This window comes from Triplophysa rosa, linkage group LG20 (genome assembly GCF_024868665.1).
Source record: "Triplophysa rosa linkage group LG20, Trosa_1v2, whole genome shotgun sequence".
NCBI classification, from domain to species: Eukaryota; Metazoa; Chordata; class Actinopteri; order Cypriniformes; family Nemacheilidae; genus Triplophysa; species Triplophysa rosa.
Window position 1 is genome coordinate 2737350 of NC_079909.1, and position 16259 is coordinate 2753608.

The 16259-nt window shown below is 37.7% G+C and overlaps 2 protein-coding genes across 2 annotated transcripts; one reads left to right on the forward strand and one right to left on the reverse strand.

The window, feature by feature from the left end:
- Window positions 1-1570: 1570 nt before the first annotated feature.
- mkrn2 (makorin, ring finger protein, 2) lies at window positions 1571-12532 on the reverse strand. Its single transcript, XM_057362631.1, has 8 exons — window positions 12413-12532; window positions 11987-12115; window positions 11625-11776; window positions 11134-11444; window positions 10813-11027; window positions 3146-3256; window positions 2483-2627; window positions 1571-2376 (listed from the first exon to the last, which is right to left on the reverse strand). Exons 1-8 carry the CDS (start codon window positions 12436-12438, stop codon window positions 2227-2229), a joined length of 1239 nt encoding a protein of 412 aa, XP_057218614.1. The 5' UTR covers window positions 12439-12532; the 3' UTR covers window positions 1571-2226.
- A 1061-nt stretch (window positions 12533-13593) lies between these two features.
- Window positions 13594-15759, forward strand: mkrn2os.1 (MKRN2 opposite strand, tandem duplicate 1). The gene is made up of 4 exons (XM_057362353.1): window positions 13594-14162; window positions 14252-14298; window positions 14586-14748; window positions 15542-15759. Exons 1-4 carry the CDS (start codon window positions 13921-13923, stop codon window positions 15750-15752), a joined length of 663 nt encoding a protein of 220 aa, XP_057218336.1. The 5' UTR covers window positions 13594-13920; the 3' UTR covers window positions 15753-15759.
- Window positions 15760-16259: the final 500 nt, after the last annotated feature.

Sequence of the window (16259 nt, forward strand, 5' to 3'; positions counted from 1 at the left end):
ATCCATTCAAAATATTTAAACCAACACTTTGTACATTGTACATTGCAAACCAAAAAGGTATTTTACATTGGAACAATTTTATTTTTGTTGTCTACGTAACTAATTTAAAACATTCATGGGTCAAAGACGAAAAAGGGTTTATGCATAAAAACAATAAGTGCTTTAAATTTAAGTTTTCTGTTTAATTTAATTGCATTTTTGTTTTTATATTTCTGAGCAAAAATTAATACCATATATTTTTCCCTGATTTACAGAAGACGCCCACTAAAATGTCATTCAGTTTTACAATCTTTTCAGGCATATTTACAACAAAAATAATTTATGACAAACGAAGACTAATTACTTTCACCCCAAATGCTAATTGGTTGCAATTTTACCTTTTTTAAAAGTTGCCACTATCCTATAGGTTTTGCCCATTTGTCAATAAGAATTTTTTGCTCATTTAAAGCACAATAAAATTTAATATGCTCCCTTCTTTTGTATATTTTAATATGTACAAGTCAGAATAAGCATGTTGTTTGAATTTGTACATAAATATTGTGTTTCCCTGAATGACAATGTAACAATACTTCAACCAAATTTTGACATGTTATCCTCCGAAAATTGACCTTAGAATTAAAGGTTTTATAATCATGAGAAATATGATGCTAACACTCAGTAATGTGTGTTAAGAGAGGAACATTTTTTTTTTTACATATAAATCTTATGAAAATATATGTTTACATATAAATCTTATGAAAATAAAATTTTATCTTGGGGGTATTTTAAGAACTCTTGCAAAGTCCTTTAACTGAATTTGATTATATTTCTAAAGTGATCATTTAATTACACTACCGGTCAAAAGTTTGGGATCACTCACTCATTCTTTATATTTTATCCACATTTTGTGAAAGTGACCTATTAGTCAGATATGGTGACCCATACCCGAAATGTGACCTCTGCATTTAACCCATCCAGAGAGTAGTGAACACACGCACAGCAAGTGGTGAACACACGTACACCCGGAGCTGTGGGCAGCTATCACTGCAGCACCCGGGGAGCAAGTAGGGATTTTAAGATAATAGTAAACTCATCAAAACCATGGAATAATACAGTTGTGACTAAAAGCATTCAAAATAAATGAACTCTACATTCTAGCATTTTAGTACTTTCATTGTAGTCACCATTTGATTAGAATTTGCATTGCATTCTCTTGGCATTTTATAAACCAGCTTCTTATGCTGGAATTTTTATTGGCTGCTTTTTATTCATTATTTCGTCCAAGTAATCCATTTCAAAAATATTTTTTTCAAATAAAAATGTCGTTTTTTAGAAAGAAATTAATGTTGGCAGTTATTTTTGTCCACACGGGTAATTACAAATATTGAAACGCACACCTTCAGATTAAAAGATTTTTAAGAGCATGAGAAACATTTTTGTCGTGTGATCCCAAACTTTTGACCGGTAGTGTGTGTGGTTGCATACAAACTGACCCCATAATATGGAATAAGACACAAAAATGTTGTTGTAAATGTGTACAGTAAATGTTCAATACTGTACACATTTACTATGAAGTACAAGACACTTCAACACTAAACTGTTTAATACACTCGGTCCAGTGTCACTCAACAATACAATTCATAAAACAGAATATATAACTCATATGAGATCAGGTTCAAGAGTAAACCAGAGGAGTGAAATTCAGTATTACATTAGCTCCAAAATGAATCATCTATACCCAAACGGCCCTAAAAATATAGATATATCCATTTGTCTGCAATGAATAAACAGTTACAAAGTGTTTGTTAAATCACAGTAATATATTGCCTGTTGCCCAAAAGTAATAAAGTTATGTATACATTTTATATGAACAAAGTGCAACAGTTACTTTTTTTTCACTATTACAATATTTCTTTATTAAACTTCATATACTTCTCAAGTGCTTGTAAAATGTGCCAAACCAATTTTTAGTTCCATTTTGAGCATACAATCATCTTTGGGCATTAAATAAAACAATCTATTCAATCCTTATGCAGAATATAGCAGCCTACAGACATGATACAGGTGCTTTATATTTGTTATATACTCATGTAGTATATGCTTTTGCACAAGAACCAACCACTTGGAAAAATGTTTTCTTAGGAAACCATCTCGAATGTAAACGTGAAAGTTAACCTGCAAACAAATTTTTATTGCCTGGGTATTGAACCCGGTACCTAAGAGCATCCGTGTTTGTGTGTGATGCAATCAATGTGATGCTGAAGAGGCGCTCTCGTCTCCGGCTCCTGACAGCTGCATGAACAGTTCACCCAGTTCATTCACCTCATCCTCATGCTGAGGTACACCGCGGTGCTCACGCTCCTCTATGAAGTCCCACAGACGCACCGAATTAAGAAACTGAAGACAAAATGGGCCAGTGCATTACTTCACACTCAACCAATCACAGTCAAGGTATTGTCTAAGTGTATTTATGGGCACATGAGGTGTGTGTGTGTGTGTTTACCCGGACGCTGCCCTCAGCGCTGAGCTGTTTGCGTGGTTTGTCGGGTTCTGCCAGTGTCCCATCGGCGTAGGCGTGCATGTAGAAACACTTTCCTCCAAATGGACACGTTCCTCTACCGTGATCAAAGTATTTACACGGCTTCTTACTGCAAGACACATGTCAGAATATATTACACGACACATTACATACTGACAAAACCTAAAAACAAGATTCAATTTGCCGCTTTAAATAAATCTGCTAATAAAATAGATGAATGTATAAATAGATGAAAACAGAATAACATCTAAAGAGTTTGACTATTGGTCTCAGTGCAGATGAAAGGCAGCTGACAGTCAGGTAGCACTATGGGATGACTCCCAACATTTAACCTTTGGTTTTCTATTTATTTCTGTTTCAGCTACGCAGCTCGTCTTTAAAGTGAACTGCACAGCTCAACGTTTTATGTGTAGTTATAGTGAAGTGAGATCCTGCACCAATGAGATTTTGTAGTGGGTGGGGCTACCCGGTTTGACCAAACAGAACTGGTCAGGAATTTATTTTCTTGAAGCTTGTCGCTTTAACCAGGACTGAAAGTTGAAAGATTCTTCACTGGTACTTGCAAGTATTTTTGTAAATCCGGTAGCAAAATTATGTTTGCAAACTGAAAATGTCTTTGAAACACACCTGACCCCAGACTTGAACTCCTCAATGAGCCGATTCTTCTCGTCCTGATCCTCCACCCAGTACATACTGGGTATGACAAACTCAGAAACCACACGGCACTCTGGACAAGACCTGCACACACACCGCTTTTCATGTCAAACCGTTACATTTTCCTCAAAAGCAAAAAAGACAATAGTAAGAACATAATGCATCATAGTTTTACATTACATGATGCTACATTTACTCTGTTCATTTATTTTGAGTGACGTAAGAAAATCGCTTGACTGTATTTATAATGACAATTTGAGTCATTTGAGTCAATTCTTTGCGGCCAAAAACCATCTGTACTGTTTCACTAACGAGTTTTACGTTTACTTCTACTTGACTAATTATTTCTATATTACCTGTTACTTGGGTCAAGTTTTCAGCAACTCTACCCAGCTCTGCATAAATACATGATTTACATTTACACACCTTCATGATGCCATCAAAACATCACTTACACTGTACCTCACCAGTGGAATGTGTTTCCCAAACAGCAGTCCATCACAATATATAATTATATATTCAAGAAATGTGTACAAGCGTAGCACTTGACCAAGACTGTTGAACCCATGCCATTAAAAAAATATGATTCCCTCCTTAAGATAAATAACTTTGTACTGTATATTTGTATACGTTTCTTAGAATAAAAGCATCTGCTGAATGATGAACAATAATGTTTGTATGTAAGAGACAGCATTGCTGTTTGGTTTCTGTGTCATCATGGAGTGCATACATGATCAAGCATCAGCAAAGAATACTGCACAAACTTATGAAATGTCTGTTTTGCAGGACACAAAATGTAAAATTAAAAGGGTAATTTTTCCGAAACCACTGAAACAAAATGGCAGTAAACAGTTTAGTTATACAATATAATTTAGTAACACAAAAAAATGATCATAATAATAACATAATTGTGTTCTCTACATTGCACAAAGCATCAGGATAACATAGTAATGCATTATTTAAGTCTTTTATTGTGTTTCCTGCAGACATTTTCATTACCGTAACACATCCTGATTTGTCTGATCGCATTATATGTTGTAATTTAAATTTAAATATACTGAAAAAAAAGCAATCGGATGTTCTTCTAGATGTTCTCAAATGACAAAGAATTGACAGAATATTCATGTATAATAAAAATAAAGAAATAGTGGAAAACATAAGTATCCATGACTGATATTCTCATCCTCCGTAACATTTTTAAAGGACTTTTTAAACACATACAAATATATTTACATTAAGTTTTAAGTTAAGTTTATTTTATGCTTAGAAACACATCTGCCAGTACCTTTCAAATGGCTTACAGGTTAACAGATTACTTTCGATTTTTCTAGTAAAAAGCTTAAAATTCTCTTGTCACGCTGTGTACACGACTTTTTATATTCTCATTACCGTTACAGATAGTTTTCAGCATTTAAAAAAAGTTTCATGTAAAATTTTCTATGGAAATATACTTTATTAATGTCTTTATGTGCATGATTAATAAAAACTTGCTTAGGCATCATGGCTTTGTTTTTTTTAAACAAATGTGCTATGAGATTGTCCGTTTGAAATGGTTACGGTAACGACAATTTTAAAAGTGATATTTTAGAGGCAAAACTAAATTTATTTTACTCACTCTGACTGACTATGACTTTCTTCTTGAAGAATAATCCAGTCAGAGTTATAATACCACGTATCATTTTACTTACAAGCGGTAGACTGGGTGTGAATGGGCGTCGACTTTTTGAAGCTCCAAAAAGTGCATCCATTGATCAAAGAACTGCTCGACACGGCTCCATGGTCTTAACAAAGGTCTTCTGAAGCCAATCGATGCGTTTGTTTAAGAGAAATATCCATATTGACAATGCTATTAACTTAATGTCTAGCTTCCGTTTGGCTTGTTTTTCCAACAAACGCATAGATTGGCTTCAGAAGACCTTTGTTAAGACCACAGAGCCGTGTTAAACTCCTGCATCGCTGCCGGCGGCTTGTTTGTATCAGTGCGCTTACCACTTCGCTCTAATATTAGTGTATTTTATTATCGTTAATTGTTATTGTCGTTGCTAACTTATCCTGATATCTCAATAACCCTGTTCCTGTTATTTACTTGGAAGAGTCTAAACCAAAAGTGATAGTTAACTTAACGCCGTTAGCATAGCAATAGCGTGTTAGCTTGCTTTCTGTTCACACTGTGGAATATCATCTTGCCTCTGGTTTGTCTTGTGTGCTAACTGTTTCTCTTTTTAAGCGAGTATACTACGATCCATCGAGCAACCTTGGTAAGTTGGAATTGCACTTCAAATCCGGTGAGTTATGGCTTCTATTCCTATTATTGTTACTTGCACCTCATGTCATATGTTTAGCTTAGCCTTCTCTGTCAGCTGCGAGGGCTTTATATGCGATAAATGCAGGGAAATAGTTAGGCTGACAGAGAAGATCTTAGAATTAGAGTCTCGCATCCAATCTTTATCTGAGGATAGTAAGAGTTTAACGACGATAGAAAACACTTTGGATGCGAGCAACATTAGCGCACACAGCTCGGTTCCGGTTGAAAATCCCCCGCAGCTGGGAAACTTCGTGACTGTGAGACGGCGTAGTCGCAGGACAAAACATCACTCGACCGTTCCGATTACAGTCTCGAACAGGTTTGCCCCGCTCAGTGACGCACCGACTGAGAAACCTGCTGAAAGTGCCCTAGTTATCGGTGATTCTATTGTTCGGAACGTTAACATAGAGGCACCAGCCACCATAGTCCAATGTTTACCGGGAGCCAGAGCGCCTGACATCAAGTCAAATTTAAATGTGCTGGCTAAGGCTAATCGTAAATTCAGTAAGATTGTCATTCACGTCGGCACAAATGATGTTCGACTCCGTCAATCGGAGATCACAAAAGATAACATTAAAGAGGTGTGTGAGCTCGCAAGCATGATGTCAGACACTGTAATATTCTCTGGCCCCCTCAATGCTTATCGTGGTGATGAGATTTATAGCAGATTATCATCACTAAATGGCTGGTTGTCTGAGTGGTGCCTGCAGAATGATATAGTTTTTATAAATAACTGGAAGAGTTTTGAGGGCAGACCTGACCTGTTGAAACGAGATGGTCTCCATCCCTCCTGGGCTGGGATTTCCATCCTGTCTAGAAATATGGCAAAAAGTCTTAATGCTAATGCTAAAACTTGACTCGCTGGGGCCCAGGTCAGGGAGCAGACAGTATGGCTTAACCAACTGTCTGCTTGCCGTCTCACGTCGCAGAATACACAAAATGTACAACATGTAGTAATCCGTTCTCCCAAACATCACAAAATAGAGACTGTGTCTGTCCCCCGGATTAGCAAACATAAAATAATGCGTAAACCTCTTGAAAGTAATTTAATAAACGTTAAACAAACTAAACATGAACAAAATACAGATAATCAACTGTTACGACTCGGATTGCTAAATATTAGATCTCTCTCTAATAAAGCACTTTTTGTTAACGATATGATAACAGATCATAAAATAGACATGCTCTGTTTGACAGAAACATGGCTAAAACCAGATGATTATATTGCTTTAAATGAATCTGTCCCCCAAGATTATTATTATAAACACGAGCCTCGTCTAAAAGGCAGAGGGGGAGGTGTCGCAGCACTTTACAATAACTCTCTTAGCATTTCCCAGAAGTCGAACTCTAAATATAATTCTTTTGAAGTCATGGTTCTTCATGTTTCAACACCTAATACTAAAGATAAAACACTTTTTAAATTGATTCTAGCTATTGTATATAGGCCTCCAGGGCACCACACAGATTTTATTAAAGAATTTGGTGGGTTCTTATCAGAACTAGTACTGGCCGCAGATAGACTCCTTGTCGTTGGTGACTTTAACATCCACGTAGATAACGTTACAGATGCCTTAGGAATGGCTTTCAAAGACACTCTTAACTCCATGGGCATTAGTCAACATGTGTCAGGACCCACTCACCTTCGTAATCATACTTTAGATTTAATACTGTCTTACGGTATAAATGTGGACGACGTTAAAATCCTTCAGCAGAGTGAAGACATTTCGGATCATTATCTGGTATTATGTTTGCTTCACTGGCCTACGGCTGCAAATAAAACTCATTGTTACAAATATGGTAGAACAATAACTTCAACTACCAAAGATGCGTTTCTCGATAATCTGCCCGAATTGTCTCAAATCATGAGAAATAACGTTGAAGATCTTGACATTACCACTGAAAATTTTAATTCCACCTTCTCGGTAACGCTAGACAAAGTTGCTCCACTACGTTTAAAGAAGATTAAAAATGGCAGCCCCACACCGTGGTATAATGAACACACTCAGGCTCTAAAGAAAGCGGCCCGAAAAATGGAGCGCAACTTTAAGAAAACTAAATTAGAGGTATTTCGTACAGCATGGAAGGATAGTATTCGAAAATACAGGAAAGCCCTAATAACTTCTAGATCCGCCTACTTTTCATCACTAATAGAAGAAAACCAGCACAACCCTAGGTTTTTATTTAACACGGTGGCTAAATTAACAAAAAATAAATCGTCAGTGACTTCTGATCCTGTATATCAGCATAGCAGTGATGAATTTATGAACTACTTCACATATAAAATCCAAGATATTAGAGAAAAAATTATAACAATGCAATCAGAAGTGAAACCCGCTGAACAAACTAACTACAGCGCCCTTAAGGAGAAAATGCAATTATTTTATACCGTAGATCAAGATGAGCTGTCTAAAATTATTAGATCATCTAAATCAACAACATGCATACTAGACCCTATACCTACAAATCTACTGAAAGAGATGCTCCCAGAAATTATAGATCCTCTTCTTGGTATTATTAACTCATCTCTGACATTAGGACATGTGCCTAAAGCATATAAGGTGGCTGTTATAAGGCCCCTTGTCAAAAAACCCCAACTCGACCCTAGAGAACTAAGGAACTACAGGCCTATATCGAATCTACCTTTCATATCTAAAGTTCTGGAAAAAGTAGTTTCAACTCAATTATGCTCCTTCCTCCAAAGGAATGACATCAATGAAGAATTCCAGTCTGGATTTAGAGCATGTCACAGTACAGAGACTGCTTTGATCAGAGTTACAAATGATCTGCTATTGGCGTCTGACCGAGGTTGTATCTCGTTATTGGTGCTGCTAGACCTTAGTGCTGCATTCGATACCATTGACCACAGCACACTCCTACATAGACTCGAAAATTATGTCGGCATTAAGGGAATAGCTTTGAAATGGTTTAAATCTTATTTATCCGACCGTTTTCAATTTGTAGCAATAAACAATGAGGTGTCACGCAAATCGCAAGTCCAGTACGGTGTACCACAGGGCTCAGTCTTAGGGCCTCTGCTCTTCGCATTATACATGCTACCTCTAGGAGATATAATAAAGCGACACGGAGTTAGCTTTCACTGTTATGCTGATGATACTCAACTTTATATTTCCTCGAAGCCTCATGAAACACAGCAGTTCCATCGAATAATGGAATGCATAGTCGATATAAAAAACTGGATGAGTAACAACTTTTTATTACTGAACTCGGACAAAACGGAAGTGTTACTTATTGGACCGAAAACTGCTATAAGTAACAACCAAGAATACTGTTTAACTATTGACGGATGTTCCATAAAACCCTCGTCGTCAGCAAAGAATCTTGGCGTTCTATTCGATAGTAATCTGTCATTTGAGAGCCACGTCGCCAACACCTGTAAAATTGCGTTTTTCCATTTTAAGAATATATCTAAACTACGTCATATGCTGTCAATCTCAGATGCAGAGAAGTTAATTCATGCATTCATGACATCAAGACTAGATTACTGTAATGCACTGTTAGGTGGTTGCCCTGCAGGCTTATTACAAAAACTCCAATTGGTCCAAAACGCGGCAGCTCGAGTTCTTACACGTACAAAAAAGTATGAACATATTAGCCCGGTTCTGTCAACCTTGCACTGGTTACCTATAAAGCATCGCGTTAACTTTAAAATCTTGCTTATTACCTATAAAGCCTTACATGGTTTAGCTCCTCAGTACTTGAATGAACTCCTTTTGTATTACAGTCCTTCACGTGCATTACGCTCTCAGGCGTCCTGTCAGTTGGTAATACCTAGAATTTCAAAATCAAGTGCAGGTGGTAGATCCTTTTCCTATCTAGCGCCTAAACTTTGGAATAGTCTTCCCTGCACTGTCCGGGAGGCAGACACACTCTGTCAGTTTAAATCTAGACTAAAGACGCATCTTTTTAATCTTGCATACACTACTCTTCCATAATATAAATCTTCAGAGGGTTTAGGCTGCATTAGTTAGATCAACCGGAACCAAAAACACAACTGATGTACTTGTTGCATCAAAGAGTACAGAACAGTACTCTACTCTCAGCCAGTCTTGTCTCATTGTTCCAAGGTTACCACAGCGAGCAGGATGCAGTTCATGGCCTGACCTGATGGTAGAGTGGAGAATGGGAAGTGGGGACCTGACAAGAGCTGAGATGATAGAGCTGGATAAAGAAGGACGCGGTCTCTTGACATGTCTTCACCACAAAACTTCAAATGCTATTAGATTATTAATGATAATCTTAAACTACAATTTATTTTATTATTAAGTTTATTTATTTTATTTAGCCTTGTTGTGCAAGTTCTCTGGAGCTTGTGCAGAGGCAGCAGCTTTTGCCAGAGGGGAACTGGAATCCCCTGGTTGGGCCTGGGTTCTCCTGAGGTTTTTTTTCTCGATTAGAGTTTTGGGTTCCTCGCCACCGTTTGCATACTGTTTTTGCACTATCTGCCTGACCGGGGGGGCTGCTTTAGAATTTTAAAGTTTTACTTAATTAATATTGCATATAGGAATTTATAGTCTGTTATATTTGACCTGTGCTTCTCTCTCCTTTATCCTAAATGTGTGCTCTCACTGAGCGTGTGTGTGTGTGTGTGTGTGTGTGTGTGTGTGTGTGTGTGTGTGTGTGTGTGTGTGTGTGTGCGTACTTGTCTGTGTACGTGCGTGTGTGTGTGTTGTGTGTGTGTGCGTGCGCATCCGTGTGTGTGTGTGTGTCTCTATGTCTATGTGTGTTAGTACGTGTGCATATTGTGTGTGTGGAGTGTTTTGTATGTGGGTATGTCTGTCTTCTGTGTTTTCAACCTTTTCTTGTTTTTGCAGGTACAACTTTAATTATTTTGCTTATAGTCAATATGTCTCATGTACAGCTGCTTTGTAACAATGAAAATTGTAAAAGCGCTTTATAAATAAAGTTGAGTTGAGTTGAGTGTTGAGCCGTTCTTTGATCGATGGTTTCACTTTTTGGAGCTTCAAAAAATTGCCCCCTATTCACTCCCATTCTACCGCTTGGAAGAAAACGATACGTGGTAATATAACTCCGACTGCATTATTCTTCAAGAAGAAAGTCATATTCAGTGAGGATGCCTTGAGGGTGAGTAAAACATGGGGAAATTTGGTTTTGCCTGTGAAATATCCCTTTAAGGCCTTTTTTGTAAAAAATGTTCAAAACTGTGTTGAACTGTCAGGAAAAGTTTTATAAGGAATATTTATAAACATGTCATACCTAATGAAGCAAAAGGAAACTTGTTGATGAGTGTTTTTAAGAAATCTTGAAATCAAAATTTCCTGAGAATCGCCCTAATACAGATGAGGATTTGACTCACTTGCGGATCTGATTTGTGAACTGCTCGACGCAGCGCCACTGACGGATGCAGCTCAAACAGTACGTGTGACAGCAGCTGGAAAGAATGCCGAAGCGTCGCTCTGATGGAGACGCTTTCTCATACACCACCTCCATACAGATGGTGCACTGCTTGTCCTGACTGTGCTGGACCGCGAACGCTTTCTCCATGTCCATCTCAAAGGCCATCATACACATCTAAAAACAATGACAGTCACCATCACTAAACAATATTTCTCTGTTGAGCTGTTGCACAGCGATCACCATCTGGAAAGTAACAGAAAATGAAACAAGGTACGGTCACCTTTTCATGCGCTGCCCTTTGCTCAGGGTCGTGTGGATGCAGAACATGCAGGCGACATATTTCGCACATGTCGCCGTGCAGATACGGGCAGCTATCTCCATAGTGACACTGGCCCGCCGCCATGTACGGGCAGAGCTGAGGCTGCTGGCTCACGTCTGGATAAGCGCTGGCAGAGGCTGAACTCTCCAAACCCGAGCGGATGGCGTCCAGGTAAGTGTGCGGCTTGCCGTGAGCGCTGTCGTCTCTGTAGTCCCAGCACTCTGTGCTTTCTCCTCCGCTGTATGCCTGACCTCTGCTGTCACAACCCAGAGCTATCACAGGAATAAACAATTGTACACGAAACATAAAGAAATAAATGAAATGACATAAGACTAAAGACACACAAATACGTGTAACGTACATAATAAAACAGAGCTACGGTTTCATTGACATTACCTTCTAATATCATAATTCATTACGTTTGTGTAGAAATCAAAATGCTATTCAGAAACCTTTGTCTCTCAACACTAGGGGTTTCTTGACATGTTTCGTCAAGTTTGATGGTGGTCCGGGTTCTGGCACTGACGCTCCCGCCGTGCTGGCTCTGGTAGTGTTGTCTACCGGTGGGCCGCTGCCACGGCCAGATGGTTTGATGTGGTCATATCTATAAAAAAGACATGGTAAGCTTTCCTTAACCACCACGTATCACATATTATCAATATATGGTGTGTGGGGGACTTTTGAGCTAGAGGAACTGCTGGAGGAAAGCTTATAATGGTGCCTTTACAAAAGTCAGACATCACACATTATACCACAACCTGCTCAGAGTCATGATCAGACCCATAAGAATAGAGTTTCAGAAGAGATCTCTCACCTGCATCTGTCTCCATAAGCACAAACTCCTCTCTGATAGTATTTACAGATAGTTGAAGGTTTGCTTGTGGTCAGATCATGAGAGAACATGCATCTGCTGCCCTCTCGACAAACACCATGGAGGAAATATCTACAGAAAACATCAGTCAAGCAATGACACGTGAATCAAACATCTTAATGGACTGTTCGTGGCACAGACCTTCAAAAGCAAAGATTTCAACCACTCGCGCTTATACCACTCAAATATCTATGTTAAATAAATGTATGTTAAGCAGTTGTGTGTAAACGTCTGAGATCTGCAGTCACACATGCGTCAGTGCAGCAGCACCATTTTCTCTCGTCAAAGTAATGTTGACACTATCACTCGCATTATTAATACAGCGATGCGTTCATTTCTATGTAACGACATGTTCGTGTTTATCTTTACCTGCAGGTCACTTGTTTCGTTGACATTTTTTTTCCGTAGACCGATTTTTTATATTTTTGTTCGGTCTCCACGGTTCTGTGCAACCGGAAAACAACTCCGGCTAGATCGCGGACACGCTGCTCTGCTGACTGGTTCCGCATCTTTTGCTGGCGCTTTAAATGACGTTCACAACATGATATTTCATTATAAATACGTTTTAGGAACAACCCCCCCCCCCCCCGTTTGTAGTATTTAAAACTTATTTAAGACAATACCTAAAACACTGTCGAAAACAAAAAATAAAAATCTGGAATCCTATTAGATCTATTTGATAAATATAATTTATTATGATATCTTCCCCCTGATAGCACACATACATCTGGTTTACGTCTATTTGACGTCTGCATTTACATCTGCAAGACATCTACAATACATCGTTTGCTCATCTGCAATACGTCTCGGAGATGTCTGCTGTCAGACGTCATACAGACATCTAGAAGATGTCTGTAAGATGTTTATGATTTAGAATGGGTGTACAACAGCTCTTTCTAAGATGTTTAGCAGATGCTTTTAAGCAGCAGATCTCCAGATCTTTAGCAGACGTATTACAGACGTTCAGACGTCTCCGAGACGTATTGCAGATGAGCAAACTATGTATTTAAGATGTCTTGCAGATACAGACGTCAAATAGACGTAAACCAGATGGATTGTGCTATCTGGGCCCCTATGTATGTTTTATATTTAATAATGTGGATGGTTAAAAGAATGAAGTCTTTATTTTATTTTATTTTTGTTTATTTATTTATTGTCTGTATTTTTGTTGTATTATGTTTTTGTGTCTAAGCCCCTTTAAAACCCGATGTTTTTTAATGTAAAGTATATGCCAATTTGTTTTGTAAATTTGCTATAATTCAATAAAAAAGTCTTAGGAATGGTGTGTGTGAAATATGTAAATGGTAATATCTTAAATAAATCTTAATGGAAAGTTTAGACGCTAACCTGGAAGCAGCTGTGGCTCAGTATGTGTGGATTTTTATTTGAAGTTTAATCTTAAACGCGTATAGGTAGATTTAAAGGAGCCAGGCTACCAAAGAAGAAATTATAAAACCATACAAATTAAAATTAAAAGGATACACGAAAAAACATGAAATGCATGGGTTTGTCATGTACTCCAATGGGCGGGGCTTAGCCGTCCGGAAATGGTTTAAATGGACAGGTACGATCGATCTAAATCGGCTAAATAATGAACATTTTCTGTTTTAAGTATTTTGTAATAACTTTGGTTGTTAATGACTTTACCGACTTGTTTGTCCGCTTACTAATCACAGTCGTATATTGGGTAATATTTAAAAAAAAATAATCGAAACGACATTGACAAGCCTGGATTCTATAATTAGTGGATATTTTTCGATAAAATAAAAACATCCCGTGATAAGACGGAGAGTTTTGAGGCATCACGTGACGTCAACAGGGAAATAGGAGAAACCGAAACTGATCTGAGGTCAGGTAACGCGACCCTGTCTCTCTCGATGGATCAAACCGTGATCAAATACAGACATTGTGGAAGAGACATTTACAGTTTTTCATGTTCACCTTATTCTTTTACTCAGCAAACTGATGACGTGGACAGAAGCGAGTGTCCGATCTGTCATCAAACTCTGACATTCGGTCTTTTAGACGCACCTGTGACGCTCACCTGTCCTTTTATGAACGCGCATCAAGTCTCGTGTGCTTTTGTGATAGGATCTGTTCACGGACCATCATATCTGGGGTGAGTTTAATGATGATAAATTGAGGTCATAATAACACGATGGTCCTGTTTCTGTAGTTATTTATATATTTTCCGTTTGTTTTCTCCAGAGAATGGCATGACACAGAAATACACGTGGGAGTCTCAAATTCAGAAGGTATTGACAAAAAGTGATTAGCCTATATGAACTATTATAATGTAAATAATGTCATATTTCACGATGATCAACAGAAATATGCTTTATATTGTATTTTTTGTATAAGAGAATTATTTCACAATGCTGAAAATCAAAATTGTACACTAACACATTTTGTTTATGCAGATATATAATTGTGCACAACTTTAGGTTATAAGTTAAAATATGACCCTAACATGCTATAGGCTAATATCTGTTGTTTTGGTTGGATGTTGTTGTGTTTATAGTTTGTTAATGTGCACCTTCAGGTCTGGTTTATAACTACACGCTGTCAGGAGTCCAGAGAGATGATCGGGGTTGGGAACAGTGTGTCTGTGTACAGTTGGTCCCACCGTGGAGACATGACCTGAGGGAATCATGGGACAGAGAACTAGAAGAGTTTTCTGTACTCGCAGAATGGGTTTCAGAACGGTAACAATACTCCTTATGCAATACATAATGAAATGTGTAAAAATATGTACAGCCCTATAGCCAAAACATTACAAAGGATTCTTGTTGGTCGTTTCATTGTAGTTTAGAACCAAGAACACACAAACAAACATACGCACGCACACACAATAATATTTAAGAACAAACTGACAGAGGATTTATAGTGAAATGCTCATGTATGACATGAAATACATGGGAATAAAACAGGTTTAGAGAATAAAAGAAGTTTTAATAAACTTAGATTTGCTTTAAATGTCTGGTAGGTTGTTGCAGCAAAATATTCAGTTGGACTTAATACAGAATTAATACTTTGTGTTGAAATGTAAAAAAATCTTTTTGGATCCTTTAGAATTTATTACAGAGTTATTTAAGTTCTTTTCTTCTCTAGTTTTAGCAATGTTTTGAATAGCTTTAGTTGAATTTTAATAACATTTGTAGAAATTTTACTATTTACTTTCAGGAATAATAAATCAAATCTATTTATTATATTGCTGTATTGGTTCATTTTTATGTTTAGATTTGATTCATTTCCAGGTACAGTTATATTTTAGTCCCTCGACATTTTTTGCTAAGGCAACAGTAGTTTAGTTTTTTAATATTTAGCCCTTTATTTTATTTGACTTAAATGAACAGAAATGCTTTAATCGTTTTAGTTAACAAAAATGTCAGATTTTCAAATGTAAGATTATACACTAGGCTATAATAATGTCTAAAATATTGTCGTTTTTAAAAATGATAATAATAATAATAGATTCGAAATATTTTTTAACAACAGATTTGACGAGGAGAGAGAATTTGGATCCTGTTGTTACGGTTTTGCTTTGACCTTCATCAACCGCATGCGCTCACTGGATGGAAAAGTGTCTCTGAGCAGAGACGAGTTCACAGGATCTTACATATTACCCAGAATGAAGACTGTGTCCACATACATCAAAATCTACCATACAATATTACAGCACGGATTTTACAAACTGGACCACACGTGACGCATGTTGTTTTTTAAAACGCTACACTCATGGGTTATGCAAAAGTTTATGAAGTAGTAAGCCTGTTGTAGACTGAAACCACGCCTGTGGTGTGAGGTGTTATTTACACATGACAGATGGGATTGAATTACTCATGACAGCTTGTAAACCTGTAAATACTTTAACAGTCGGATTTAAACCAACAACATAAAAGATGCCGTGTCAACTACTTGTTCAACTTGAATAAATAAAGCACAATCAGGTGTCTGTATTGGTAAGCATGCACACATGTCTCATTCAGTCCTGCTCCAAGCATCATGACGTATCCTCTGCTCTGTCCACACGCACGCGAGCATCGGTGAACATTAAAGAAGCTGGCGTGCAAACAGATCCAGCTGATCCACAGGTTTAGAGTTAACTGCAACCAGATCCGACTCCAATCAACGTCACTCTATTGAAACACAATTGCTGGTCTCTCTCGACCGCGGCATTAATGCCGGCCGGGCAGCTCTCGTACGCCACGCAGCT

Excerpts from the sequence above, each read along its gene's own strand:
- mkrn2 (XM_057362631.1), bottom strand. The coding sequence starts at position 12,438 with ATGTCAACGAAACAAGTGACCTGCAG. Across the intron at positions 11,777-11,986 it reads GCTTATGGAGACAGATGCAG|ATATGACCACATCAAACCAT; the intron begins GTGAGAGATCTC and ends TCTTTTTTATAG. Across the intron at positions 2,377-2,482 it reads GCGCTGAGGGCAGCGTCCGG|TTTCTTAATTCGGTGCGTCT; the intron begins GTAAACACACAC and ends TTTTGTCTTCAG.
- mkrn2os.1 (XM_057362353.1), top strand. The coding sequence starts at position 13,921 with ATGGATCAAACCGTGATCAAATACAGACATTGTGGAAGAGACATTTAC. Across the intron at positions 14,163-14,251 it reads CACGGACCATCATATCTGGG|AGAATGGCATGACACAGAAA; the intron begins GTGAGTTTAATG and ends TGTTTTCTCCAG. Across the intron at positions 14,299-14,585 it reads GGGAGTCTCAAATTCAGAAG|GTCTGGTTTATAACTACACG; the intron begins GTATTGACAAAA and ends GTGCACCTTCAG.